This window comes from Schistocerca gregaria, chromosome 4 (genome assembly GCF_023897955.1).
Source record: "Schistocerca gregaria isolate iqSchGreg1 chromosome 4, iqSchGreg1.2, whole genome shotgun sequence".
NCBI lineage: Eukaryota > Metazoa > Arthropoda > Insecta > Orthoptera > Acrididae > Schistocerca > Schistocerca gregaria.
Genome location: NC_064923.1, coordinates 276,515,224 through 276,542,986, shown reverse-complemented (window position 1 = coordinate 276,542,986; position 27,763 = coordinate 276,515,224). Strand labels below are relative to the sequence as shown.

The 27,763-nt window shown below is 42.7% G+C and overlaps 1 protein-coding gene across 1 annotated transcript in view; it reads left to right on the top strand.

Moving 5' to 3' along the window:
• LOC126267195 (Kv channel-interacting protein 4-like) overlaps nucleotides 1-27,763 on the top strand; it is an 816,550-nt gene that overhangs the window by 347,789 nt on the left and 440,998 nt on the right. The window contains exon 2 of the mRNA XM_049972164.1: nucleotides 4,373-4,497. Within this exon, the coding sequence (XP_049828121.1) occupies nucleotides 4,373-4,497 (125 nt within the window). The remainder of the gene's footprint in view (nucleotides 1-4,372; nucleotides 4,498-27,763) is intronic.

The following is a 27,763-nucleotide window of genomic DNA, read 5'->3' as shown; positions in this document are numbered from 1 at the left end:
CACTGCGATGGAGCTCCGTATGCCACGGCAAACTGGCTGACACTGACGGCGGCGGTGCACAAATGCTGCGCAGCTAGCGCCATTGGACGGCCAACACCGCGGTTCCTGGTGTGTCCGCTGTGCCGTGCGTGTGATCATTGCTTGTACAGCCCTCTCGCAGTGTCCGGAGCAAGTATGGTGGGTCTGACACAGCGGTGTCAATGTGTTCTTTTTTCCATTTCCAGGAGTGTAGTTACAAAATGTTGCAATAGATGGCGGTGTAAGCATCATAATTGAATAGTGGTCGACTACAAATGACAAATGAATCATAAAACAATGCCCAAACTACTATTCAGTGTGCATGGATGTACAGGTGTGCTACTGTTAGTTACATAAGCTCATCCACCGCGGCAAGGTCGTATTACAACGGGTGGGAAAAATCGGTTTTTAATTGTCTTGAGGCAAAAAACCGCATAAAAAGCATGAATAAAAATCAAATCAGATTATTAATTTTCATGTGACTGACGCAAAACATGTTCAGTATGCTGTCCACCATCTTCTGCAACAAGTTAAAAATCGAGAAACAGCATGTTCCACTACTGATCGAAGTGTTTCCGGGGTCACATTTAGAGTGTGCTGCGCATTGCAATCGAAACACTGAACACAATATCTTTCAGATAGTCCCACAGCCAGAAGTCACACGGACTAAGATCAGGTGGTCAGGACGGCCATGTTGTAGGGAAATGGCGGCTGATAATTCTAGCATTACCGAAATGGCGCTTCAGGAGGTGGTTAACTGGATTTGCAATGTGCGGAGGTGCGCCATCTTGCATAAAAATGATCCCATCCTCATATCCACCCTGCTGGAGAGCTCGAATGAGATGGTTGCGCAAAAGACGCATCTAGCACTTACCAATGAGGTTACAGGGAATAGGACCGGAAACACCTGTCTCTTCGAAAAAATATGGTCCTATGACTAATGGTGCCGTAAACCCGAAACACACAGCGACCTTTCAGGATGAAGTAGTACTGGTTGATTTGCGTGTGGATTTTCCGTTGCCCATGTTCGACAAGTCTGTGTATTGACATATCATGTCAGATGGAAGTGGGCTTCGTCTGTCCACAAAATCTTCTACAGCCAATCATTTTCTCCACCTCCATGCGAGCGAGAAATTCTAAATCAAAGGTCTCTCTTGCTGGCAGGTCAACAGGAAGCAACCCGTGCACATGGCTTATTGTGAATGGGTAGCAAAGAAGGATGTTTCGTAGGATTTTATGCACCGTGCTCACTGTGCCGTCCAACGTTCTGGCAATGTTCCGTGCACTACACGTTTGCACAGCACCACTTATCTCCTCCTGCATTGTTGTGACCACTGCTTCCACTGACATCGAATCAATTCGTTTCCTCCCTGTATCCGGTTGCCCACCAAAAGAACCAATCTTTTCCAATTTCTGAATCATTTTCTCCAGAGCCATGGCTGTTATTGGACCGACGCCTTTTTTCAAACCCCTCAGTGTTCGTAACTTCTGCAGAACGACGTGTGCACAGTCATAATTCTTGTGATACAGCTTTACGAGCAGAGTGCGATCCTGCACTGAGACAGTCATGGCGAACGCCGCAGACGCGAAGGTAGGAAAAGCCGTGTACCCGGCGTGTTTATACCAACTTCAATGGGTCGTGCGCATGACAGGTGTTTTCATTTACGTATTCTGACACTTACAGCGCCATCTATTGATCAATTTTCACGCTATTTTTTTCTTCTGCCATACGTTTTCCCCCTTTTCCGATAATATTCCGTTGCAATTTGACGTCATTCTGACCAGTGGTGGTAGTTCTACACCGTCATGAAAGTTTAACTTTAGTTATAATAACTCTGTAGAATACATATAGTGCAAAAGTAAAACTTCACTTTTGAATCGGTTTCACACATCATAATATGGTAGCACAATTCTTCAGCTGCAGTGTGTCTGAATACAGCGATTTGGAGTGTAATTTTACAATACAAACTGTAAGTACAGTAATCACTGACAGATGTAAGCTCTGCCGAATACGGTCAAAGTGGTCCAACGCCTTTTCGAGGTACTGTGCACACAAGCAACTTCTCCCATACCTGCAACGGGGACATGGCAACAGTATTGGCGGGGACTCTGTTGCGAACGATGGTACGGGAGGAGCAGTTCTACTGCGGAAGAAGTCACACATCGCGTACCTTGTACAGCTTGTAATCTACAGCTAGCTAGTCTGGAAACGATCGTATTAACAGTATATGTCAGTTCGACCACTAATTCGATAAGTCAGGTTTATGAACTCAGTAGTTTGTCATTGGTGTCGATATGAAATAGTTCAATGGGTCTGCGACCGCGTTTGGCTCACACAGCATGCTCCTATCTTAATCGCTTAAGTTCTTTCATTTTTACGCGTTTTGCAGTGCAGTATCTTCAGATATATGGTACAAGAGATGGCATAAGAATGATGGAAAAAACATTTTATACACAAACAAGGTGAAATCTTGTTGACACCTCAGGTTGAATTACTTTCCTTGATGGATAATCAGTATCTAGTCAGAACTAATCACCTTACTTAACATTAGAGGTTAAAAAGGCTCACACCACATGGAATCTTACAAAGTAATCATATGAAGGCACCAGGAGTAGTAAAAGGTAACATCATATATTGAAATATTATGTCCCATGTATATTTAAGTTATGAACAGACTACAAACCTTTCTTAAAAATATTACAGTTTATAAACCTTACTCAATTTTTACATTATACTTTTCATGGTTTATTCATGACTTCCACAGATAATTACAGTTCATAGGCTATGTACAAGGGTGTTGCTATAGTTTGCAGACAGCAATTGCAGCCCTGTGTGTTGTCATTAACTACTTTCACATTAGGTTAGTGTAATTATTTCATACGATTCCCCTCATTAGGAAGTCATAAAAAAAGAATGCTTGTCTCCTTCTCCTGGTGTCCTACTGAAGTTTCTTTCCGACTCCTCATATGTTATACTTTGAGCTTTTGGTGCTTTTTTAGAGAGTGTATTTTGAAATGTTGTAGCCGCTACTGATTCATGTTGCACATTAGCACTCACACAAACAAAAATAATAATCATTCTCATTTTAATGTAATATTTAAGGAAGGTTTATAAAGTTTTCGTAATTGAAATGTACATGAGAGACCATTATTATACTATGGTATTTGCCTCTAATGCCAGGCGCTGCTTAATATATTTACTTTGTAGCACTGTGTGCAAAGTGGCCGTTGATGTTAAAGAAGGATGTTCAACGACGATTAGATACTCTCTCTTCCTATCCAATTCAACTTACCACGTGACGAAGAAGTAGCAACTACTTATATCTGTCCAAATTGTGTTTGTCATTTATTGTTCCACACATCTGAAGATGCTGTATAGTGAAACGTGTGTGGAGTCAAAATAAACAAATTTTAGTGGCTAAGACAATAGTGAATTATTTTAGACAATAGTATGTCATCAGAGTAGCGTAAAAGAAACAGTTTATTAAATAAAGCATTAACAAAAGCAAAACAGATTTGAGGAAGTGCCACCAGAAATACATATCATAAAACAAAAAGGTAAAAAATTATGTCATTGTGGACAACGTTGGTTAGTATGTTACTCACAATGCTAAATAAAGAACATGTGTCACATGGAATTTTTGTGTCAGCCTCCTGACAATTTATTTGTCAATATTACATAAACATAAAATTTTCTTCTCCAATTTTCTTGGAGGAATGAAGCTATGAGAGGTACTTGTAGCTACGTTTTCCCTCCCATCCTTTATTCTCTTAATTGTAAAACTGGAAAAGCTAGCAATTCCTGCTACCCTCTCAGTCATTTTGTTCAATGAGAGTTTTGCTTCCACTGCCATAAATTTCGTGGCGTTGCGCACAATCACGCCTGCCTCATTATGAAAAACTTTCGTGGCAGGTACAGTGTACTTTCACTCCAGCTGTGTAGAAGAGAGATGGCAAAGGGAACGGTGGAAGTGTGCATGTCAGATGGTGAGAGGCAACTGAGGCAGCTGCCCATTCGTAAAACAGGGATAAACTCGCCCAGCGCTCAAGACGATAATGTGTGCTACGTTGTTTTTCGCTAGATCTAATGATCTTACCAGCTGATCTACCCACGCACGATTTATGACACTCTAAAGCAAGGGCTCTGGGATCGATTCTAGATCTCGTGCACAGTTTCATTGCGTCAAGAAGTTCGATACATTCTGCTGTAGTGTAGAAGATACATTGTGGTTTAATGCTCGTATACCCTACTATGGAGTAGAAGATATGTTAATACTTTCCACTATAGAATAGAAACATTCTCGACGTGTAGGCACGTTTGAGTGACGTGGCCCGCGTGCTGTGTGTGTTGCAGAGGAGGAGTTGGACGAGTTCAACATCCACGTGGCCAGGCACCGGCCCGAGGAACTCGCCAAGCTGGCCAAGACCACCAAGTTCACACGCAAGGAGATCCAGCTCATCTACCGCGGCTTCAAGCAGGTCAGTTGCCTCGTCCACTGGGCCAACAAATAATGCGAATATTGCGAAGCCAGCATTTTGCTTCATTAGCATACAGCCAAGGTGTATTGATCAGGCAACATACATATTTGGAGGGTGTAGATTTAAAGAGAACAAAATCCATAGAACTTAATTTTCAGATTGTGTTGTTGGTCTTTAGTCCGAAGACTGGTTTGTTGCAGCTCTCCATGCTACTCTAACCTGAGCAAGCCTCTTCAGCTCCGAGTAACTACTGCAACCTACATCCTTCTGAATCTGCTTACTGTATTCATCTCTTGGTCTCCCTGTACGTTTTTTACAGCCCATGCTTCCCTCCAGTGTTAACTGGCGATCCCTTGAGGTTTCAGAATGTGTCCTACCATCCAAACACTTCTTCTAGTCTGATTGTACCACTAATTTCTTTTCTTCCCAGTTCTGTTCAGTACCTCCTCATTAGTTACGTTGCAATCTTCCTACTTTCAATTGTACTCAAGACTCTAATAAAAATGGATAAGATAATGTTTAACAGAACACAAGGAGGAGTTATGGTCTAAATAACAACAAATTTATTCATTCTTAACATCACAAGACAAAAACAACAACAAAATTGCTAAGTAAACGACGCAGAAACATTTTTTTATTGGACAAACGCTTTAAATGATATGAGGTCTATTGTGAACAAAGTGATCAGCTGGGGATCAACATACGACCCTAACCAGAACTCTAATCGTTATACCCGACTTATACATGTGAAACCGTGGTATGGCCCAGAAAGTACACGATAGTCAAGCATCTATAATATACTATACCATAAAGAAAAATATGGTTCCAAATAACAGGGTGCTGAGAAGCATGTATTGGAGCCCTACACCGTACCAACGAATACTTTACCCTCCTGCTGGTCAGGGCAGCACACCACGATGCGCTCGGCAACTGGAGTCAAGGACGGCAGCAATCTGTTATTAATGGCCAGCCATTTCATCTTATGAATGAAGTCACATCGTATTCAGGCATGTTGTTGTTGTTGTCTTCAGTCCTGAGACTGGTTTGATGCAGCTCTCCATGCTACTCTATCCTCCGCAAGCTGCTTCATCTCCCAGTACCTACTACAACCTACATCCTTCTGAATCTGCTTAGTGTACTCATCTCTCTGTCTCCCTCTACGATTTTTACCCTCCACACTGCCCTCCAATGCTAAATTTGTGATCCCTTGATGCCTCAAAACATGTCCTACCAACCGATCCCTTCTTCTAGTCAAGTTGTGCCACAAACTTCTCTTCTCGCCAATCCTTTTCAATACCTCCTCATTAGTTACGTGCTCTATCCACCTTATCTTCAGTATTCTTCTGTAGCACCACATTTCGAAAGCTTCTATTCTCTTCTTGTCCAAACTAGTTATCGTCCATGTTTCACTTCCATACATGGCTACACTCCAAACAAATATTTTCAGAAACGACGTCCTGATACATAAATCTATATTCGATGTTAACAAATTTCTCTTCTTCAGAAACGCTTTCCTTGCCATTGCCAGTCTACATTTTATATCCTCTCTACTTCGACCATCATCAGTTATTTTACTTCCTAAATAGCAAAACTCCTTTACTACTTTAAGTGTCTCATTTCCTAATCTAATTCCCTCAGCATCACCCGATTTAATTTGACTACATTCCATTATCCTCGTTTTGCTTTTGTTGATGTTCATCTTATATCCTTCTTTCAAGACACTGTCCATTCCGTTCAACTGCTCTTCCAATTCCTTTGCCGTCTCTGACAGAATTACAGAATTATTCAGGCATAGCAACCACGTAACAACGATCAACTTCCCTATGAACATTACACAGCATAACACCATGTCAGAAGTGAGAGCGCTCTGCAGTCTCTCAATGTGATCGACCCATCTAATCTTCAGCATTCTTCTGTAGTACCATATTTCAAAAACTTCTATTCTCTTATTGTCTAGACTATTTATCATCCACACTTGACTTTCATACATGGCTACACACTGTATAAATACATTTAGAAAAGACTTCCTCATGCTTAAATCTATACCCGATGTTAGCATATGTCTCTTCTTCATAAACACTTTTCTTGTCACTGACAGTCTTCATTTTATAAACTCTCTGCTTCAACCATCATCAGTTATTTCGCTACCCAAATAGCAGAACTCGTCTACTGCTTTAATTCCCGAATCCAATTCCCTCAGAATCATCTGATTTAATTCGACTACATTTCATTATCCACATTTTGCTTTTGTTGATATTCGTCTTATATCCTTCTGTCAAGATACTGTCTATTCTGTTCAATTGCCCTTCCCAGTTCTTTGCTGTCTCTGACAGAATTACAATGTCGTCGTCAATTTTAATTAATTAATTATGCTGTTTCAGTCGTTTTTAAGTCTTAAGTGTATACCAGTAACCCATCCCCCGTCCCTCTCTAATTGAAATCCCAGGTAGAATACAGCTTCAAATGTCTGATCACTTAATAAATGACTTAATGTTTTAAATATTTGACATCAAGCATGTGAAATCTTTATGGTTAAAGACAAGAAACGCTCAGTATGTTTGTTTTATTACCTTTGGATTATTCACCGATAGACTAATGAAAAACTAAGCGAGCATTTAGTAAGTGATAATGTCTTTTCATTTCTTCATTTTGTGAGACTGCAAGTGAATTACAATTTTTAAAGGATTGACATTATGCTTAACGTTTGTTGTAAGTCACTAACTGCTCTCAAGGGATTGGTGCAAGTCATAGGCGCTCTCTTTACCAGGCACTGGTTGAGTATTTTCTGGGTAATATGCACTCCGTTTCAAGAAAAACGTTTTTCTCTTGTGTCAGTGTTGATGAGGGTATATCTCCTCAACCATGTGTCCTAAAATCAAATAATTTTTGCAGGTACTCTCAAAGGTCTGTGTCGACAATGTCTGAAAAATGTGTTGCGGATATTGTGAGTAGTAAGGAAGTAATAAAATGATACATCTGTCCTGATGCCCACGTTTTACTGCGTGAATAACGGAATTTAGTAAGCGGTTAACTTCCTTCCTTACATTATTTTGTGGGGGAGAGGACGAGAAAAAGTTTGAAAAAGCTTTTTAATTATGTATAAAGATGGTTGAAGATGCTAAATGCTCTCATTTTGAAACACTGGATGAATACTGACTGTGTAATTTGCATGACGTGGGCTGTACTGCCTCAGTACATACAAGCAGTTTCCAAATGTAATTCTTGACATATTTGTTAATCATTTACCGTAAGATTGTACCCAAAATGAGTAGATTATAACTGCATTTTAAGGTCTGTAATCTAAGTCCTGGAAAAAAAAAATTGTTGTCACTGGAAGCTGTTAGATAGGGAACATGCAACTGGGATTGGGTGAGCGTTTTGCCAATTTAGTAATACAAATGTTAAATGTTGTAATACTTTATATCCTATAGCTCATAACACTTATTGTTTAGAAGGATAAAATTTAGCACAATATTGGTCTTCGTGCACTTTATCTTTGAAAAAAGGTTTTACGTAAGGTTTATAATCAGTATTGGTTTTAAATCATAAAATACACAAATCTGTTCCTTACTATATTAAAATATAGGCCTTTCAAATCGTTAATGGTACTTATATCCTAAAGCCTGTAATATTATTACTCTCGCCACAACCGCATATTTGTGCATTTCTTAACATTTTAGTCAGAAGTAACCTCACTATCACTCTCCTTCTGAAAAGTTACATTTCTGAAGCGTGTGTTCCGGTGAGGGGGGGTTGTTTTGAAATACACGTGATGTATCTGTTGCACGATGCTCAGAGCGATTTAATCGTTTTTCTTCTGCGCACTGGACTGTTAAGTGAATCTTGTGCGTTTGCTAAAGTCTTCAATGGTATTCTTTATAGTTTTTTCTCCAGAGTAATCTCTCGAATGGAAGTTCTGTTTCGGTGAAAGTTTTTTTTTTAAATTTAATCGATAAGGACAACCCATTTCCAAATTTCATTCAGGGCGTGTGTACACCCAATTGAAGAGGATGTCTTTGTGTGTCCAGTTTGCCGCTAGTTGTGTAGGCTTCGTAAGTTTTGGTGCTTAGAAATTTATTATGAACATTAAAACGACTGTCAATTATTCCTCTCTGTTGATTTTTATCATTCTGATATAGTCTTTTGGCAGGTAAATGTACTTTTTTTCCTTTTTGCTCGCTTTTTCGATTACACCGGAATCAGCATCGTTAAGGAAGAATGGTTGAGCAGTCTATAGAAACTTCAACTCTGTTGTTGTTGTTGTGGTCTTCAGTCCTGAGACTGGTTTGATGCAGCTCTCCATGCTACTCTAACCTGTGCAAGCATCTTCATCTCCCAGTACCCACTGAAACCTACATCCTTCTGAATGTGCGTAGTGTAGTCATCTCTTGGTCTCCGTCTACGATTTTTACCCTCCACGCTGCCCTCCAATACTAAATTGGTGATCCCTTGATGCCTCAGAACATGTCCTACCAACCGATCCCTTCTTCTAGTCAAGTTGTGCCACAAACGTCTCTTCTCCCCAATCCTATTCAATACCTCCTCGTTAGTTATGTGATGTACCCATCTAATCTTCAGCATTCTTCTGTAGCTCCACATTTCGAAAGGTTCTATTCTCTTCTTGTCCAAACTAATTATCGTCCATGTTTCAATTCCATACATGGCTACACTCCATACAAATACTTTCAGAAATGTCTTCCTGACACTTAAATCTATACTCGATGTTAACAAATTTCTCTTCTTCAGAAACGCTTTCCTTGCCATTGCCAGTCTACATTTTATATCCTCTCTACTTCGACCATCATCAGTTATTTTGCTCCCCAAATAGAAAAACTCCTTTACTACTTTAAGTGTCTCATTTCCTAATCTAATACCCTCAACATCACGCGACTTAATTCGACTACATTCCATTATCCTCGTTTTGCTTTTGTTGATGTTCATCTTATATTCTCCTTTCAAGACACTGTCCATTCCGTTCAACTGCTCTTCCAAGTCCTTTGCTGACTCTGAAAGAATTACAATGTCATCGGCGAACCATTTTTATTTCTTCTCCATGGACTTTAATACCTACTCCGAACTTTTCTTTTGTTTCCTTCACTGCTTGCTCAATATACAGATTGAATAACATCGGGGAGAGGCTACAACCCCGTCTCACTCCCTTCCCAACCACTGCTTCCCTTTCATGTCCCTCGACTCTTATAACTGCCATTTGGTTTCTGTACAAATTGTAAATAGCCTTTCGCTCCCTGTATTTTACCCCTGCCACCTTCAGAATTTGAAAGAGAGTATTCCAGTCAACATTGTCAAAAGCTTTCTCTAAGTCTACGAATGCTAGAAACGTAGGTTTGCCCTTCCTTAATCTAGCTTCTAAGATAAGTCGTAGGGTCAGTATTGCCTCACGTGTTCCAACATTTCTACGGAATCCAAACTGATCTTCCTCGAGGTCGGATTCTACTAGTTTTTCCATTCGTCTGTAAAGAATTCGCGTTAGTATTTTGCAGCTGTGACTTATTAAACTGATTGTTCGGTAATTTTCACATCTGTCAACACCTGCTTTCTTTGGGATTGGAATTATTATGTTCTTCTTGAAGTCTGAGGGTATTTCACCTCTGTCATACACCTTGCTCACCAGACAGTAGAGTTTTATCAGGACTGGCTCTCCCAAGGCCGTCAGTAGATCCAATGGAATGTTGTCTACTCCGGGGGCCTTGTTTCGACTCAGGTATTTCAATGATCTGTCAAACTCTTCACGCAGTATCGCATCTCCCATCTCATCCTCATCCACATCCTCCTCCATTTCCATAATATTGTCCTCAAGTACCTCGCCCTTGTATAAACCTTCTATATACTCCTTCCACCTTTCTGCCTTCCCTTCTTTGCTTAGAACTGGGTTGCCATCTGAGCTCTTGATATTCATACAAGTGGTTCTCTTATCTCCAAAGGTCTCTTTAATTTTCCTGTAGGCAATATCTATCTTACCCCTAGTGAGATAAGCCTCCACATCCTTACATTTGCCCTCTAGCCATCCCTGCTTAGCCATTTTGCACTTCCTGTCGATCTCATTTTTGAGACGTCTGTATTCCTTTTTGCCTGCTTAATTTGCTGCATTTTTATATTTTCTCCTTTCATCAGTTAAATTCAATATTTCTTCTGTTACCCAAGGATTTCTACTAGCCCTCGTCTTTTTACTTCAACTCTATAATATTTATTTCCATTTTAGAAGCTCGGGTTGGGTTTGATAAAGTCAGGGTCATTTTGATGATTCGAGTTTCCTTTACACGAATCTGAAAACAGACGTACATGTTTGAAGTTACACGCTTTGTCTACAAGTGCAATACAAGATGCTGTTGACATTTTTACGTCTTACGCCGCTTCATCAGACTATTAAAACACAAAAGAAGTTCCGCCATGTCTTTACAAAATATGTAAACGATAAAGATACATCAAGAATCTGTAGGAGTTGTAAAATAAAACTTCTGTGGATTTGGTTCACTAAAGTTTTGAGAACTATTGACGATGATTATGAAGGAAAAAAGTTGAGTGAAACTGTCGGATGAAATTGTAGCTATGGACTTGGTTCAACCCTACACTGAAGAGTAGCATGTTTTTACGATACAATGATACATTCTATTATAAAACAAAAAAAATCACTTGGTTTGCTTCATCTCTGAAACCTATATTTACAGCTACATTTTTAGAGAAATTCTTAATGAAACAGTAAACAAGTGAAAGGTATAGTTTAAAAAATGGCAGCTACAGTTACACAAAATAATACAGATTAACATGAGCAGTTTTAGTCCTTTTGTCATTACCAAGTGTTCAGTCATGAATTTAAAAATATATATTATAAATAATGTTGAATAACAACTCGTTATAAGTAATATGTATAGCCAAGCAAACATAAAAAACATACTGAACGGGAGTCGTGAGTCGAAGTGCTCAGGATACAATGGCGGCAAATCAGAAGTTATAGCAATTGTAAGGAGAAGACAATAGGGGGCAGGGTAGTTTAGTCTTCTAAACGACAGCTGAAGGCTACATTTCAAAAGGATATACGCAATTCGTATCATGGATCCTGTTCCCACAATTTTTTATTCATGACCAGCCAAATTAGCAGGTTGTGTGTTGCACTTTCTACCCAGCTTGCAGCTCTTAAGTCTAGCTACAGCCACAATACTGCTGTTCAGCCCTGCGAGTGGGTTCGACCTGATGGCCTTGGTCCATAAAATGTCTGTAAGCAATATTTCGATTAATGTGAGCGGCTACTATCGCGAAGGAGTCGTCGAAAGACATTAGTCCGACGACCGCCTACGGTTCATTTATCTGAGAGCAACAGAGACCAATCTATCGAAGTACTTAATGAAGAATGGGCTCTTAATTAACCTCAGGAGGAGCCGGGGAGAGGATATCTCACAAACCTTTTTGCAATTTCCCAAACCCGACTGATCACTTATACACTAATGCTCAGGTTGGTCGATTTGGGGGAGGGGACCAAACAGCGAGGTCATCGATCCCATCGGATTAGGAGAGAATGGGGAAGGAAACCGGCCGTGCCCTTCCAAAGGAACTACCCCGGCATTTGCCTGAAGCGATTTAGGGAAATGACGGAAAAGCTAAATCAGGATGGCCGGACGCAGGTTTCAACCGTTATCCTCCCGAACGCGAGTCCACTGCGCCACCTCGCTCAATACTGACGTTCAGGATAGAGGAGTATGTTACATATAAAGTCTTACATGAAAGACATTTTCCTGCGCAGGCTGTTATTTTATTTTGAAATAAATACATTATTTCATTATTTAGCAATTAGTTATTTTCTCCCCCTTCGGCATGATCAAGCCCTCTTGGACGTCATCAAGCTACGTGGAATAAAAAATTGTTGCGCTTATACTGTAGTTCATTCCACGCATCAGTGTGTAGAGAAAAGCAACATGTGATGGTGTCCCTAATGCGAATTTGTACAGCAGTCCTATATGTGAAGTCTTTATGCAAAACAGAAAAGGTGAACTATTATATGAGTTTTGCCACAGTGTCGGCTTACGTAATACGATGGAGTACAGTAGCATATCTACTGAACTGGAAACACACATGACTTCCTTCCAAAAAATGTACAGCAGCTGTAAACCTACACATTAGAGAGGCTACAAAGTGGACATAAATTAATTTATTCCTGCTGGATTCGACAACTGAAACACCATATTGTATGAAAAGTTTACTTATTAGACCAACGAGGTATTCAAAGAGCAACGCAACCTCTTGAGGAAATAACCAAGTTACACAAGTTGTCGAAAGTTTCCTCCATTATGTGATTCGCGTAATTGAGTATAACACGTTCTTAAACACTTCCTGTACCGTTTGTTGAGGAATTGCAGCAACACACAGTTCTCTATATCCGAATTCCATAAAATACTGTTCGTGATTAAACCAGTGAATGTATATGCAAATTCAACTTACACAAGGAATATCAGTCTGGCTTTCATATTCAGTTTGGAACCGCGTGACCGCTACGGTCGCAGGTTCGAATCCTGCCTCGGGCATGGATGTGTGTGATGTCCTTAGGTAGTGAGGTTTAAGTAGTTCTAAGTTCTAGGGGACTGATGACCTCAGATGTTAAGTCCCATAGTGCTCTGAGCCATTTGAACCATTTTTTTCTAGCTTTCATAAACACGAACTCCACCTTAACTAAGATAACTCCGCATTAATTAGGATAACTTCGCCTTAACTATGATAACTGGTGAAATTAAATGCGCCACGGACAACAGTGAGGCCGTAATATTAACACGTCCAGACTTTGTCAAAGCATCTGATATCTTCAACTCTGACTGAGCAGAAAAAAGAGGGAGCTAAATTTGTCAGATGGTACCCTGAGGCAGTTTGAAATTTACTTAAAAAACAGACAGTTTCATGTTGTCTGTCGGTGTAGAAGCATGTTCTCTCAGCAGCACCATGGGGGTCAGTTCCAGGCCCATTATTGCTAGCCTTTAATGATAACGCTCTCTCTTCGGTTCTGTTCTCTTCCAGGCAGCACTTCTATGCCGACGATCTTCAATTTTACGCCAGTGACAGACCAGAAGAAATCAATAGTGCGAGCGTCCTGGTGAATGATGATATGTCTTCACCAACTTCACTTCTTGTCTTCTTAGTAAGATGGGTGCAAAACCTGTGACTTAAACTAAATGCTAAACAGCCCCAGTAAATGTAGTGTCTCATTAGATTCTTAAGTTCTCAATTCTGCCAACAAGTGCCTCCTACTTTTCTCGACGATATTCTAAAATCTTATTTTTTTTAAGTGAAGAACTTGGGTGTACATTTCACTGACCATCGACACCCTTAAAAAATTTCAGAACGTATTCCTACAGGAAGTGAAACGTATAACTACACAATCACTCATCTTACCGAACATTACAATATTACAACATTATCAAACACGGCACGAGTAGTGAGAATATAGACAAAGTGACCATGAACGTTTGTGTGCGCTAAACCCGAAATATCTGTTGGGAATGCAGGAGTACGGTGCATGTTATCTTCAGTCAGAAAGATTCCCAACATTTAGTAATAAAACGACATTTACTAAATATGAAGCTGCTTCTTGTGAAATGTCCAACACCATTATACGTTTGAAATGGTTACAAGTCCTCTAACACATTAAAGTACTGTCCCTGTGCCTCTGAGTGATGCCCACGTGGTGCCCAGAGCTGGCCCACGACGCCCGCGGAGCCTACGCCTCTGAGACGACGGACGAACACTGCAACTTGTAGACTCGGCGGTAACTGGAGACTGTACACGAGTTGGCGCACTGAAGACAACTGTCCACCATAGCCTTTTTTTCCTTTATTGTTATTTTAAACCTTTACAACAGGTAGGCCGGCAGCGGCCTATCCACGACGCTCTTCGGCCACAGAAAAAAACATACAAGAAACATGAAGATATAAAAACAGATGTACAGGCAGGATAAAAACAGGAGACAGACAAATGAAAAAGAAATGAAGTCGTTCACGGAAGGCACTGGTCGCACAGGGAAGTTCAGCTCAGTTCACAAACGTGGACAGATGGTTGAACACGTGAGTGTAGGAGCACTGAAGAAAAAACATCGTTGCACTAAGACGAAGAGAAACACTAGCACAATGATGGCGATCTTCGGCGCACTACAAACACACTGTTGCGCGAAAAAAAAGGGGGAGGCCTGCCACAGGGAAATATGTGAGGGTAGGAGGAGGGGGGAAGGATGCCAGTTGGAGAGAAGATGGGAGGGAGAGGGGAGAGGGTATGGGGGGGTGGAAGCCCAGGGAGGGGAGAGGAGAGGGTGCAAGGAGGGAGGGAGAGAAGGGAAAGAGAGTGCCCTGGAGGAAAAATACAGGAAGAGGAAGAGAAGGATTAAATCTAGTAGGAGGGGTAGACAGAGAGGACAAGGACATCATTCAGGAGGAGAATTTGACGGAAGCCACCTTGGGCAAGGGTGTGGAGTGTGGTAAGTTGGAGAGCAGTTGAGATGCAGGTGTACATGCATGACAGTGGACAGGGGTGAGAAAGGATGGGAGAGACAAGTGAATGAGGGGGATCAAGTTTACAGGAGGTGTAAAGGATCCGTATCCATTCAAGGGAGAGGAGGAGGTGTGGGAAAGGAATTAAGTTGTAGAGGATCCACGTGGGGGATGGGAGATGGATGCGATAGGCAAGGTGAAGCGATGGTGTTTCAGAATTTGAAGGTACTTGTATAAGGTAGGAGGGGCATGATCCAGGGTGGATGTGCATAACAGAGGATGGTGTGGATGAGGGATTTATAAATGTGGAGGATTGTGGAAGGGTCCAGATCCCATGTGCGGCCTGAAAGGAGCTTGTGGAGGTGGAGTTGGAAGCATGCCTTGACTTGGATCATCCGGAGATGGGGCATCCAGGAGAGGTTACAGTCAAGGGTGACGCCAAGGTACTTGAGGGTGTAGGAGAGGTTGATAGGATGGCTGTAGACAGTGAGATAAAAATCTAGGAGATGGATGGAAGGGGTGGTTTTGCCTACACTGGTAGCCTGGGTTTTTGGAAGGATTGACCTTGAGCAGCCACTGGTTACACCAAGTGGTGAACCAGTCTAGATGGAATTGGAGAAGGTGCTAGGAGCCTTGCAGGGTGGGAGCAAGGGCAAGAAAGACAGTGTCATCGGCATATTGGAAAAGGTGTTAGGGGGGTGAAGACAGTGTGAAGTCCGATGTGTAAAGAAGGTAGAGAAGACGGAAGAGGACAGAACCTTGGGGCACACCAGCAGAGGGGTGGAAGGTGCAGGAATGTGGTGACATAGGAAGGACGCTGAGAAAGGAAGAAAGCAATCAGATGGACATAATTAATAGGAAGGACGAAGGTTTGGAGCTTTAAAAGGATACGGAATGCCATACACAGTGGTAGGCATGCTCAAGGTAGACAGAGAGGAAGATGAAGGAGCGGCAGGAATTGAGTTGTTCAGAAAGGATGTGAGTGAGGTGAAGGAGAAGGTCATTGGTAGAGAAGGATGGCTGAAAGCCACATTTGGTAGAGGGAAGGAGGTGGTGCTGGTGGAGGTGCTGGTGGATGCGTCAGGTGAGGATGTATTCCAAGACCTTGCTGAAGACTGAGGTAAGGCTGATGGGACGGTAGGAGGAGACAGTCGATCCCAGTTTGTTTTGTTTGAGGAACATCAGGATCTGAGAGATTTTCCACAGGTCACGGTAGAAGCCAGTGGACAATCCCACATTATACAGTCTGGCCAGGGTGGAGAGGAAGGAGGTTGGAGCTTCACGGAGGTAACAGTAGGTAACATGGTAGTGACCGAGAGTGGTGTTGTGTTTCGTGCGTAGTGTAGCTATGATATTTTGAGTGTTGAGTTCAGTGTGTGTAATGTTGCCCCAAGTACTGGCAGCCAGGAGCGAGTGGAGGGGCAGAGGTGTCAGTTCGATCACGGTTATCAGGGATGGTAAAGATATCGGAAAGGTAGGAAGCAAAATGGTTGGCCTTACATGAAGGAGAGGGTAGTAGGGGGCGGTTTAGACCTGGTAAGGCTGCGGAAGGCTGACCAGTACTTAGACTAGTTAATAGGCAGGGTAGCATTAAGGTGGGTGCATGTCTGTCGCCAGTCCCAGCGATTCTTTGCCGCGAGCAAGTTTCATACATGTCGTGAGAGTTGCCGGTGGTGGTGTAGTGTATCTCGGTCCCATGTTTGAAGGAATGCATGGTATAGATGGCGGGATTCACGAAGGAGGAAGATGGCCTGTGGGGGTAAGGTAGGGCAGTGCGGGTGGATAGCGACAGTAGGAATGTGGGCATCCACGGCCTCAGACAAGGTCTGCTAGAGAAAGGAGATGGCATGGTTAATGTCAACAGGGTGGTGGTAGGCGAGGGGGTAGCTATCGATCCGGGTAGTGAGGGTATTCCGGTAGGCATTCCAGTTGTCACAGGAATAGTCATGGACATATATCAGGGGAGGGTTGATGCGAATGTCTGAGCGGTGCCGACGACCATCTGATACGGTGAGGAGGACAGAGAGATCGTCGCTGCCAGTGGAGTCAAGGATGTCCACCGTAATGCGGCCAAGGAGGTTGGGGGAGGCCAGGAGGACAACGGGAGTGGTATTGGATTCGGGGTGGGTGTTGGGGAATGGGAAGGAGGTCACCTTGGAGGGAGGTGAGGAGCCCATGTCACCGTCGTAGGCCGGTGGCGGAACGACTACAGATGTTGAAGTCGGTGGCAAACATGTAGGAGGAGAACTCCGTCCTTGTGGTTAGAAGTTCGCGTTTGTCGTCTGTAGAACACGACAGGAGAGGAGAAGACAATATTAGAGTATATTAGTCAGAGGACCGCCGTCTGCCGCCCTAGTGTCTGAAACGGGTTTATTTGTGGCCGGAGTTCTTCCATCGTCGCAGACGAGTACGATAACCATCACTTCGAAGCACTGGATGCAGTACATACGGTGATATTGCAAATTGCTCCGGTTTATAGGGCTATAAAAGCTAAACGGTTGTGATCACATTAGTTCATTTCCAATGAGGTTCTACATCACGGTAGGACATCTTTGAAGGTAGTGTCTTCTTGTGTTTGGTACGTAGAAGATGTCGGTCATTTCGCGGTATTAATTTTAGACAACGCAGTCCTAATCAGGGGCGGAGTTGGGCAACTGATCAGTAATTTTACTTAGGAAATGTTAACTTTGTAGTATAAAGGATTTTCTAATCTACAATAAATATATAAGCAGGATCAACGTTTATCATTTAGTACGTTTAGTTGCCTTCATCATTCATTGATGTTTAGATTGTTATTTGTAGCATTAAGGGCTCCTAAGATCTGCTTCAGTGGATAGTCAGACAGGGCCAAGTCTTCATTTTCGCGTTTATTATTTTACATTGCGCACATTCATTTTACACCCGCCAGGAGTAGCATGTTGGATATTTTTTGAAATAAATGTTCCACAGTTTTTTATGTTGATGCTGAAAATCACTTTCATTTTTTAGAGTCACATCAGGATTTTTCACAAAATGCGTTAGCATAGTTTAAAAATTTAAGTATAAGAAGCATAAATAATAAAATTTTAATCAAAGCCTATATTTATAATTATTTTAGGCGTATAGTAAAAGTACTTCAAACACTTGTTATAGCAACAATAGCAGTGCTCCGTTATTTTTATACGCAGACTTCATCTTTTTTGACTTCCTTGGAGAATCTTCATCTTTACTGTCCCTCCTCTGCATCCACATTCGGCCATCGTATTTTCATTCCATGTTCGCAAGTACCTCTCCTTCACCTCCTTAATGTCGTGGTGTAATTGTTCTCCTAGCTCTTCACTGCAATGTCCCATATCTTCCAGGAAGTAGCAACATGTGAGTGTAGGAAATGTACTTTCACACTCAACTTGCAACCCAACTTCTTAAAATTTTCGAACATTGTTTCGACATTGTTCTTGATTTTTATTATATAGAAAGTTTTTATTAAAAAATCCGGAGGCAACCCTCAAATATTTCCCTAATAATGATTGCATACTCAGACTCGTGTTCCTTCACCAGTTTGTTCAAGATGTGTACCAATAGAAGATCCAGACTTCAATTTTTCTTGACTGATGAAGAGGAATTTCGCAGAAAGGTTCTTAGAGGATCCATCCTGCGGAAGAGACCTTAAAGGGTGCTACATCATTCCCAGTTTGACATATAGTTTTTGAGTCAATATCTTTTGTGGACTAGAAGCGCTTCGTGCAAGATGTTTCTATCCCTAGGCATTAAATGTCTCCGTTATGGCCAAACTTTAACGAACTAGTGCTTTTGTTTTGTCTAGCCACCCCACTCAGATAAAAACCAAAGCATTTTTGTGTACACAGCTTGTTTTACGAATAAAATTCTTATTGCTCATATTTCAAAAAAAAAAAGTCCTTTAAGAAGAAGGTGTTGATTATTAGATAAAAATATTTTGAAACCAGATCAGAAATTTTTAAAGAATACACATTTATTTTCACTCACTTGACATTATGCAGGCTGGTTTTACTGTTTGGCATTTAGTGGTAAGGTTATAATATGTGGAACACAGCCTGAATGGTACAGGATAATTTGTGATGGTTTCTTATGTCAATAACCTATTTTCAAATTTCTATTAGCGGTGGAGCCACCACTCAGGTGACGAAGTGGTGGCTTCACCGCTAATTGAAATTTCAAAATGGATACTTGATATTCTTTATTTATTTCTTTCTTTTGCTTGTGTCGTTGTCCCGTAATGACGCAGGGTCGCCATCGGTAACCGGATTTGGCATGTTAATGTTTAAGGGGTGGCTGGATGCCCTTCCTACACCAACTGACTACGACTAGTGTAATCCAAGGAAAATAGTGCGAATGTGTTCAGATGTCTGCGAGCCGTGTAACTGAGGCGGGACGTGGGATCCATCCCGGTATTCACCTAGTGGGATGTGGAAAACCGCCTAAAAACCACATCCAGGCTGGCCTCCGTCGTTAAGCCGCCGAACGGATTCGGTCCGGGGCTGGCGCACCTACCCGAATCCAGGAAGCAACGCATTAGCGCTCTCGGGTAACCTGGCGGGTACTTGATATTCGATATTGTTGTTATTTAATAAATGTAACTGCGCAAATGGGACTGTGTATTGCATAACGTACGTAGGAGTTGGTGCTATTGGTGTGTCCCGACAGTAATGTCAAAGTGTGGCTTAATAAGCTGCAGTATTACTATGTAGCGGGAGGAGCTGTGGGATCGTTCGTTACACTATACTGCAGAATGAATTTGAGGAGTCAACGGTAATGACGAGGATTTGCCGTGATAACGTAACGTGCAGTTCCAAGCCGAGTGTGCTTGCGTGCCTGGTAGGAGCAGCGGCCGGTGGTTGTTTATTTGACAGGAATTACCGCCGTAAGAGGCGACTCGTTGCCGTAACGCGCCGCAGCGCGGTCCGGGCCAAGTTGGTAAGAAGTGTGCGCCATCGTTACCGAGTTTCCGGCCGTTACGCTCACCTCGAGGGCCGTAGTTCGTACTGACGGCCCGGAAGGTTCCCATAGGGTGCGGTAACGAGCTGTGCAGCCGCCAACCTCCCACTGCCGCTCGCGGTCAGTTTCTTCTACAGCTGTGCTTCAGTAGCTATTCCCATCTGCAACAAAACTGTTCTGTTGTGGAGTCAGTCTTTTGACTGTTTTGATTTGACCCGACACGAATTCATCTCCTGTGTCAACCTTTTCATCCCAGAGTAGTACTTGCAACGAATATCGTCAATTATTTTGATATACACTACTGGCCATTAAAATTGCTACACCACGAAGATGACGTGCGACAGACGCGAAATTTAACTGACGGGAGGAAGATGCTGTGATATGCAAAAGATTATCTTTTCAGAGCATTCACACAAGGTTGGCGCCGGTGGTGACACCTACTGCGTGCTGACATGAGGGAAGTTTCCAATCGATTTCTCATACACAAACAGCAGTTGCGCGGCGTTGCCTGGTGAAACGTTGTTGTGATGACTCGTGTAAAGAGGAGAAATGCGTACCATCACATTTCCTACTTTGATAAAGGTCGGAGTGTAACCTATCGCTATTCCGGTTTATCGTATCGCGACATTGCTGCTCGCGTTGGTAGAGATCCAATGACTGTTATCAGAATATGGAATCGGTGGGTTCAGGAGAGTAATACGGAACGCCGTGCTGGATCCCAACGGCCTCGTATCACTAGCAGTCGAGATGACAGGCATCTTATCCGCATGGCTGTAACGGATCGTGCAGCCACGTCTCGATCCCTGAGTCAACAGATGGGGACGCTTGCAAGACAAAAAACCACCTTCACGAACAGTTCGACGACTTTTGCAGCAGCATGGACTATCAGTTCGGAGACCATGGCTGCGGTTACCCTTGACGCTCCATCACAGACAGGGGAGCCTGCGATGGTGTACTCAACGACGAACCTGGGTACACGAATGGCAAAACGTCATGTTTTCGGATGAATCCAGATTCTGTTTACAGCATCATGATGGTCGCATCCGCGTTTGACGACATCACGGTGAACGCACATTGGAAGCGTGTATTCGTCATCGCCATACTGGCATATCACCCGGCGTGATGGTATGGGCTGCTATTGGTTACACGTCTCGATCACGTCTTGTTCGCACTGATGGCAGTTTTAACAGTGGTCGTTACATTTCAGATGTGTTACGACCTTCATTCGATCCAAGCGAAACCCTACATTTCAGCAGGATAATGCACGACCGCATGTTGCAGTTCCTGTTCGGGCATTTCTGGATACAGAAAATGTTAGACTGGTGCCCTGGCCAGCACATTCTCGAGATCTCTCACCAATTGAAAACGTCTGGTCAATGGTGGCCGAGCAACTGGTTCGTCACAATACGCCAGTCACTACTCTTGAAGAACTGTGCTATCGTATTGAAGCTGCATGTACACGCCATCCAAGCTGTGTTTGACTCAATGCCCAGACGTACTTTAAAGCTCACTACATTAAAGCACTAGTAACAACACGTGAACAGCACAGAATGAAGAGGTAGTGTGAACTGAAGGACAATAGCAGAAGGTCACAGTTGGATGATGGCGGGGGAATGGGCAGCGCGACAGACAGGCACTGACGTGAAAATACTGCTGGTTTCTCCTAATTACTCTCTATTTTACGTATAACTAGTACAAAGCGTCTAAACAGCAGTTTATGGAGATCCTAAAAACCAAAATTAAAACTCTCGAGAGTGATGAAATATCGAAAAAAACTAAAATTAGACAAGCAGTTTGTGAAATAACTGTACGTGACTTTTTGGCACTATTTGTCCCGAAATCATCATTGAAAACACTATAAAAATCACTTAATAAATTTACAACATTTTTTATGTCACAGACCTGTGTTTTGTGCATTAACCGTCCTTCCTCTAAAGGTTACACGAAATTTCCTGAGAAATTGGAACGTCTTGGACCATTTCACATTGTCGAACAGTTTTTTTAGGTCCAATATTTCTAGCACGTGTATTGATTTTTCTAAAGTTTTGCATCCGTTCTCAATCACAATGTCAGAATTACCTCGCTGGTGCCGTTACCTTTGTAAAGCGAACAGATCCTTAAGAGAACAGATCCTTAATTTTCTTTTTTTTTCTTCTGTGTATTATTGTCGTTAGCAACTTGGCTGCATGAGCTCTTTAGCTGTAGGTGTCGCACGCATCTGCCCCCTCCTATCTTAGGAACTGCTTGGGTAGTATTTCTCTGCAGATTTGATTGTATTTCTCCTGATTCATAATTTCTTGAGTCCAGCTTGAATTAATTTTTTTCGAGTTACCCACCGCCAAGTGGCGTCGGTTTTTACACGAAGTCAAACATCGCCGCTTAGCATTGAGTACAGAAATGTGTGACCATTTTAACCTATTCTTTTAAACTCCCTATGCGCAGCCATTGTGCTGGAGTGAGTACGGTAGCGCTTTTAACTCGTGACTGACTCATTCCGCTGATTTCTTGAGATTTTTTACAGCAACACTCTTCCAAGCTCGACAGTCTTTGTCCGCCGGTACGTGAAGTCGACCCGACTTTGGTTTAACTGTGGTGGCTCCTGCACTTTTGCGCTACAGTCACAACGCCAACAGTCGATTTCGGCCGCTTCAAAAGTTGAAATGTCCCTGATGGACTCGTTACTCAGGTGACGTCCAGTGCCTAGTCCACGTACGAAGTCCGTCAGCTCTCCTGGCCGAGCTATTCCGCTGTTACTGCCTTTCTACTGGCAACGCAGTTTTTTTTTCCATTCCCACTCTGAGGGGGTGGGCGGGCTGTTTGAGGGCGTAAATTTTGCTCTATTCAACCATGGGGTTTAAGTTAATTCTGTTGGGACTTTGGGAATTTATTTGCAGGAGATTGTTGGGGACAGTTGCGGTACTCACATTAGCGGCCAAAGAAAACCTGAAAAAAAAGTTCAAATGTGTGTGTGTGTAATCTTATGGGACTTAACTGCTAAGGTCATCAGTCCCTAAGCTTACACACTACTTAACCTAAATTATCGTAAGGACATAAAAACACACCGATGCCCGAGGGAGGACTCGAACCTCCGCCGGGACCAACCGCACAGTCCGTGACTGCATTGCCTGAGACCGCTCGGCTAATCCCGCCAGCCGGCTTCTTGGAAGGGAAAACGCAGTATGTTACCGTGGATGGAGAGTCATCGACAATGTAGAACTAATTTCGTGTGCACTCCAGGGAAATGTATTTGGTCCCTTGCTATTCATTTTGTATATTAATGACCTTGCGGACTAACATCATATTTTCGCAGGTGGTCCAATTATCTACAGCAAAGTTCAGTGTGAACGAAGCTACACAAATATTCAAACACATCTTTCAAGTTGCTTAAAATGTTGAGAAATGTAAAACTCTGCACTTCACAAAACGAAAAAAAGAACAGGATATCCTATGAGTATAATATCAGTGAGTGACGGTTGGAATCTGTAAACTCATACAGATACCTACGTGATGTAGATTGTAGACTGGCAACGGCAAGAAAAGCGTTTCTGAAGAAGAGAAATTTGTGAACGTCGAATATAGATTTGAGGTTCAAATGGCTCTGAGCACTATGGGACCTAACATCTGAGGTCATCAGTTCCCTAGAACTTAGAACTACTTAAATCTAACTAATTTAAGGACATCACACACATCCATGCCCGAGGCAAGATTCGAACCTGCGACCGTCGCGTAGGGTGAGGAAGTCTTTTCTCAAAGTACGGGGTGTTCAAAAAGTCTCTCCGCAGTGCCGTTTGATTGTTAGTCGCGCGTGACGTATGTCGCAGTGAATATACCGAAATGAAACGCAGTGAAATGCGAGTTATTAATTCATTGAATATTCATTTTTACTTACAAATTTTCACATTAAATGTTGAAAGTGTCCCCCCTGTTGTTGAATAAGCAATTCAATTCGTCTAATCATGTTTCCAAACACAAGCTGTAGCATTTTTTCTGTAACAGAAGCAGTGAAAGTACATACTGCAGTTTTCAATTCATCGGTGGATTTTGGACGGTTTTTATAGACAGCTGCTTTCGCTGCACCCGAAAAGAAAAAGTCAAGGTGGTGTTAGGTCGGGTGATCGTGGAGGCCAAAGTCCCTGTAAAATACCAAAAACATCAGCAAGCAGTGACAATGAAACGCGAGCTGTAAGAGCGGTTGCATCGTCTTTTGAAAATAGCCGTTCAGTATTTCACTTAACACCATTTCTCGTATGGATGGGTACAGAATATCACTGCAGTACAGTTGTGCGTTTATTGTTTCGTTGAAAAATATGGGACCCACAATCCGACGTCTACAAATTGGAATCCAAACTCCTGTTTTCACAGAATGAAGTGGTTCCTCATGAATACACAATGGATTTGCAGTATGTCACAGACGAGAATTTTGCGACTTCATGTACCCGGATAAATGAAACCAGGCCTCATCAATGAAAAACGTTTCATTAAGATTTTATTATACGAAATTTTTGAACCATTGCAGTCTCTTTCCATGATCAGTACTATTCAGTTCTTGCACGACTGTCACTTTGTATGCGAAAAGTTCTAATTTTTCCTTACAGCTGTGTAGGCCGTTCAGACACTAACATCGATTTCTTGGGCGAGTTTTCTTACTGATTTGTTCGAAAATCGGAAATATCGAGTAGTTTATCCTTAGACAAAACGCTAGGACGACCACTTCTCGGTGCATCTGTTACTGAATCCGTACTTCGAAATTTGTTAGTTAAATCTCGCACAGTATTGCGATATGGAAGTGTTATCTCAGAGAAAACTGAATTAAACGTTCGACGAGCTGAACCGCCAGCTTCGAACACTTGTTCGACTAAAAACACACGTTCTTCACTGGTTAGCATTTTAACAGTGACAAAAACGAAACGAACGAAAAAAGGAACTAAACATAAACGTTCACGTCAGCACGTAACGACACACACACCAACGATACTTCTGACGCTGGCTGAGAGAAACGAAACAGTGGAATGTTGGGAGAGTCCACTTGAAAGGAAGTAACCCAGGCAGGCGAACTATCATACGGCACGCGCGGCTAACAATCAATCATACGGCACTGCGGTGAGACTTTTTGAACACCCCGTATTTGTATAGAGCGTAGCCATGTATGGAAGTTAAACGTGGACGATAAACTGTTTAGACGAGAAGTGAATGAAAGCTTTTGAAATACGGTGCTACAAACGAATGCTGAAGAATATGTGGGTAGATCACGTAAGTAATAAGGAGGTATGGAATAGAACTAAGGAGAAAAGTAATTTGTTGTGCAACCTGATTTGAAGAAGGGATGGTTTGGTAGGACTCGTTTAGAAATATCAAGGTGTTACCAGTTTAGTATTGGGCAGAAGTGTGGGGAAAGGGAGAGGGGTAGATAACAATCGTAGAGGGAGACCAGGATATGAATAAAGTAAGGAGATTCAGAAGGATGTACCGTAGGTTTCAGTAGCCATTCGGAGATGAAGAGGCTTGTACAGGATACAGTAGTATGGAGGATGTCACCAAACCACAACAACAACAACAACAACGACAAAATGGCTCTGAGCACTACGGGACTTAACTTCTAAGGTCATCAGTCCCCTAGAACTTAGAACTACTTAAACCTAACGAACCTAAGGACATCACACACATCCATGCCCTAGGAAGGATTCGAACCTGAGACCGTAGCGGTCGCGCTGTTCCAGACTGTAGCGCCTAGAACCGCTCGGCCACTCTGGCCGGCAACAACAACAACAACAACACCGAGTAGGAGTGAACTGATCACTTAGGCAGTCTTGGGTTGAAGTAGTTGGCAGATTTCGGTTTTTTCGTAGAATGCTATGTGCACGCAATCAATCTACATCGAATCCATCCTACAGTATGGCCCAAGTGTGTGGAACCCGTATCAAATATGACTAGCTGGGGATATTAAATATGTACAGAAAAAGGCAGCATGAGTGGTCACAGCTTAGTTTGGCCAGCGGGAGACTCACAGAGATGATGAAAGAACTAACTGATAGACTTTTGAAGATAAACGGAAATTATCCCGAGTAAGTCGGTTACCAAAGTTTGAAGAGTCGTCTTTAAATGTCGACGATTACAGTAACATACTACAACCCCCAACATATTGCTCCAAAACAGGGGTTGTAATTACAGCACGCACAGAGACATTTAAACAATCGTTCTTCCGCGCTCCATGCGTGAATGGGACGGGAAAATGCCCTAATAACTGGCACAGTGCGACGTACCCTCTGACATGCACTTCACAGTGGTTCACGGAGTATAGATGTAGTTGTGGATACCGGCTACACACTCTTTCTTTATGCACAGAATGTAGACAGCATTACTCCCACATCCTTTTTTCGGATGTGCTGAAATGTTTCTCATTTACGTATCCAAGCATGCAGTACACTTGTTGCGTGCTTCCTTCGTGGTGCTACAATTTTAATAGACAGCAGTGTGCCTGCAGCGTGCTGAAATATTCATGTGGCTCGAACTGGTGACAGTGTCTGTGAGGCGTGGAGATTTATTGCGTTCGAGTGATGCCGGCTTTCCTGCGTTAACGGCGTTGGATGTTGCGCTAAGAGTAATGGTTACTGTACGGTCTGCAATGGCTGTTCCGTGTCAAGGGTCGCTACAACCCCGCACGCGTTGACCTGCGTGCATGCAGATGTGGCCGTTACTTATGTAAATGGGCTGTCCAGCCATTACAGAAGTCTACGGCACGGCTGAGCATTACTGCTCGCACTTGGCAACCCTAGTAGACTTGCCAGCCGTCGCGTGAGAGATGCTGTCCCCGCTTATTTAGCCACTGGTCCAAGTTACCCACGCATCTCAGGCTTTAGATATATTACCTTGTAGCGGTCTGACTTATCAAGACATCTCGCATAGAAACATAATGCGTAGAACAGAGCCGGCTGGGGTGGCCGAGAGGTTCTAGGCGCTACAGTCTGAAACCGCGCGACTGCTACGGTCGCAGGTTCGAATCCTGTCTCGGGCATAGATGTGTGTGATGTCCTTTGGTTAGTTAGGTTTAAGTAGTTCTAAGTTCTAGGGGACTGATAACCTCAGAAGTTAAGTCTCACAGTGCTCAGAGCCATTCGAACAATTTTTTGTAGAACAGAAATTCGTTGTGCAGGTACAGTTATTCTGAGTCTCGACAAAAACGTACATTGCTCGTCAAAGCGGAAATAACACCTTTATTGTCATCAATCAAATGACTGATTTGATGCACCCACGGGTTGTTTTCTTGTGCAACCTCTTCATCTCACCATATCAGTTACAATCAACTTCCTCAATTACACTGCCAGAAATAAAAATTATTAGACCTGGAAAGACTACGTTGATTTTGGTCCCATGACGACATATTCCACCTGTGGTATAGTAGATGTACTCATAATGGTTTCAGCGTAGTAGCATACCTACCAGAGCACCATCTGTGTGGACCCTTCAACTGGGAATGCTCACAGTGATACGGCTCATTGTGGTACAAACGTATGAATCAAGCATGCCACGGAGATGCACTTGCGCTTCTTACAGCCAGCTGATCGAGTTTGAAAGGCTCAAATTGTGACCTCCCCAGTGGCGGTATGGTCCTTTCGGAGAATTACCACACAAATCGGATGTGCCGCATTCGTTGTTGAACGATGCTGGTATCAGAGGTCACACGAACATTCTAACAGCCGTAGACGACGTTCTAAACGTCTACGCAGTAGAGACGTCCGCCAGGATCGTGGTATTGTAAGGGCAGCAGTGGCAAACTGTAAAGTTACCATAGCACAGATAAGAGGACATATGAGCCCAATAGTGTCAACACGAAT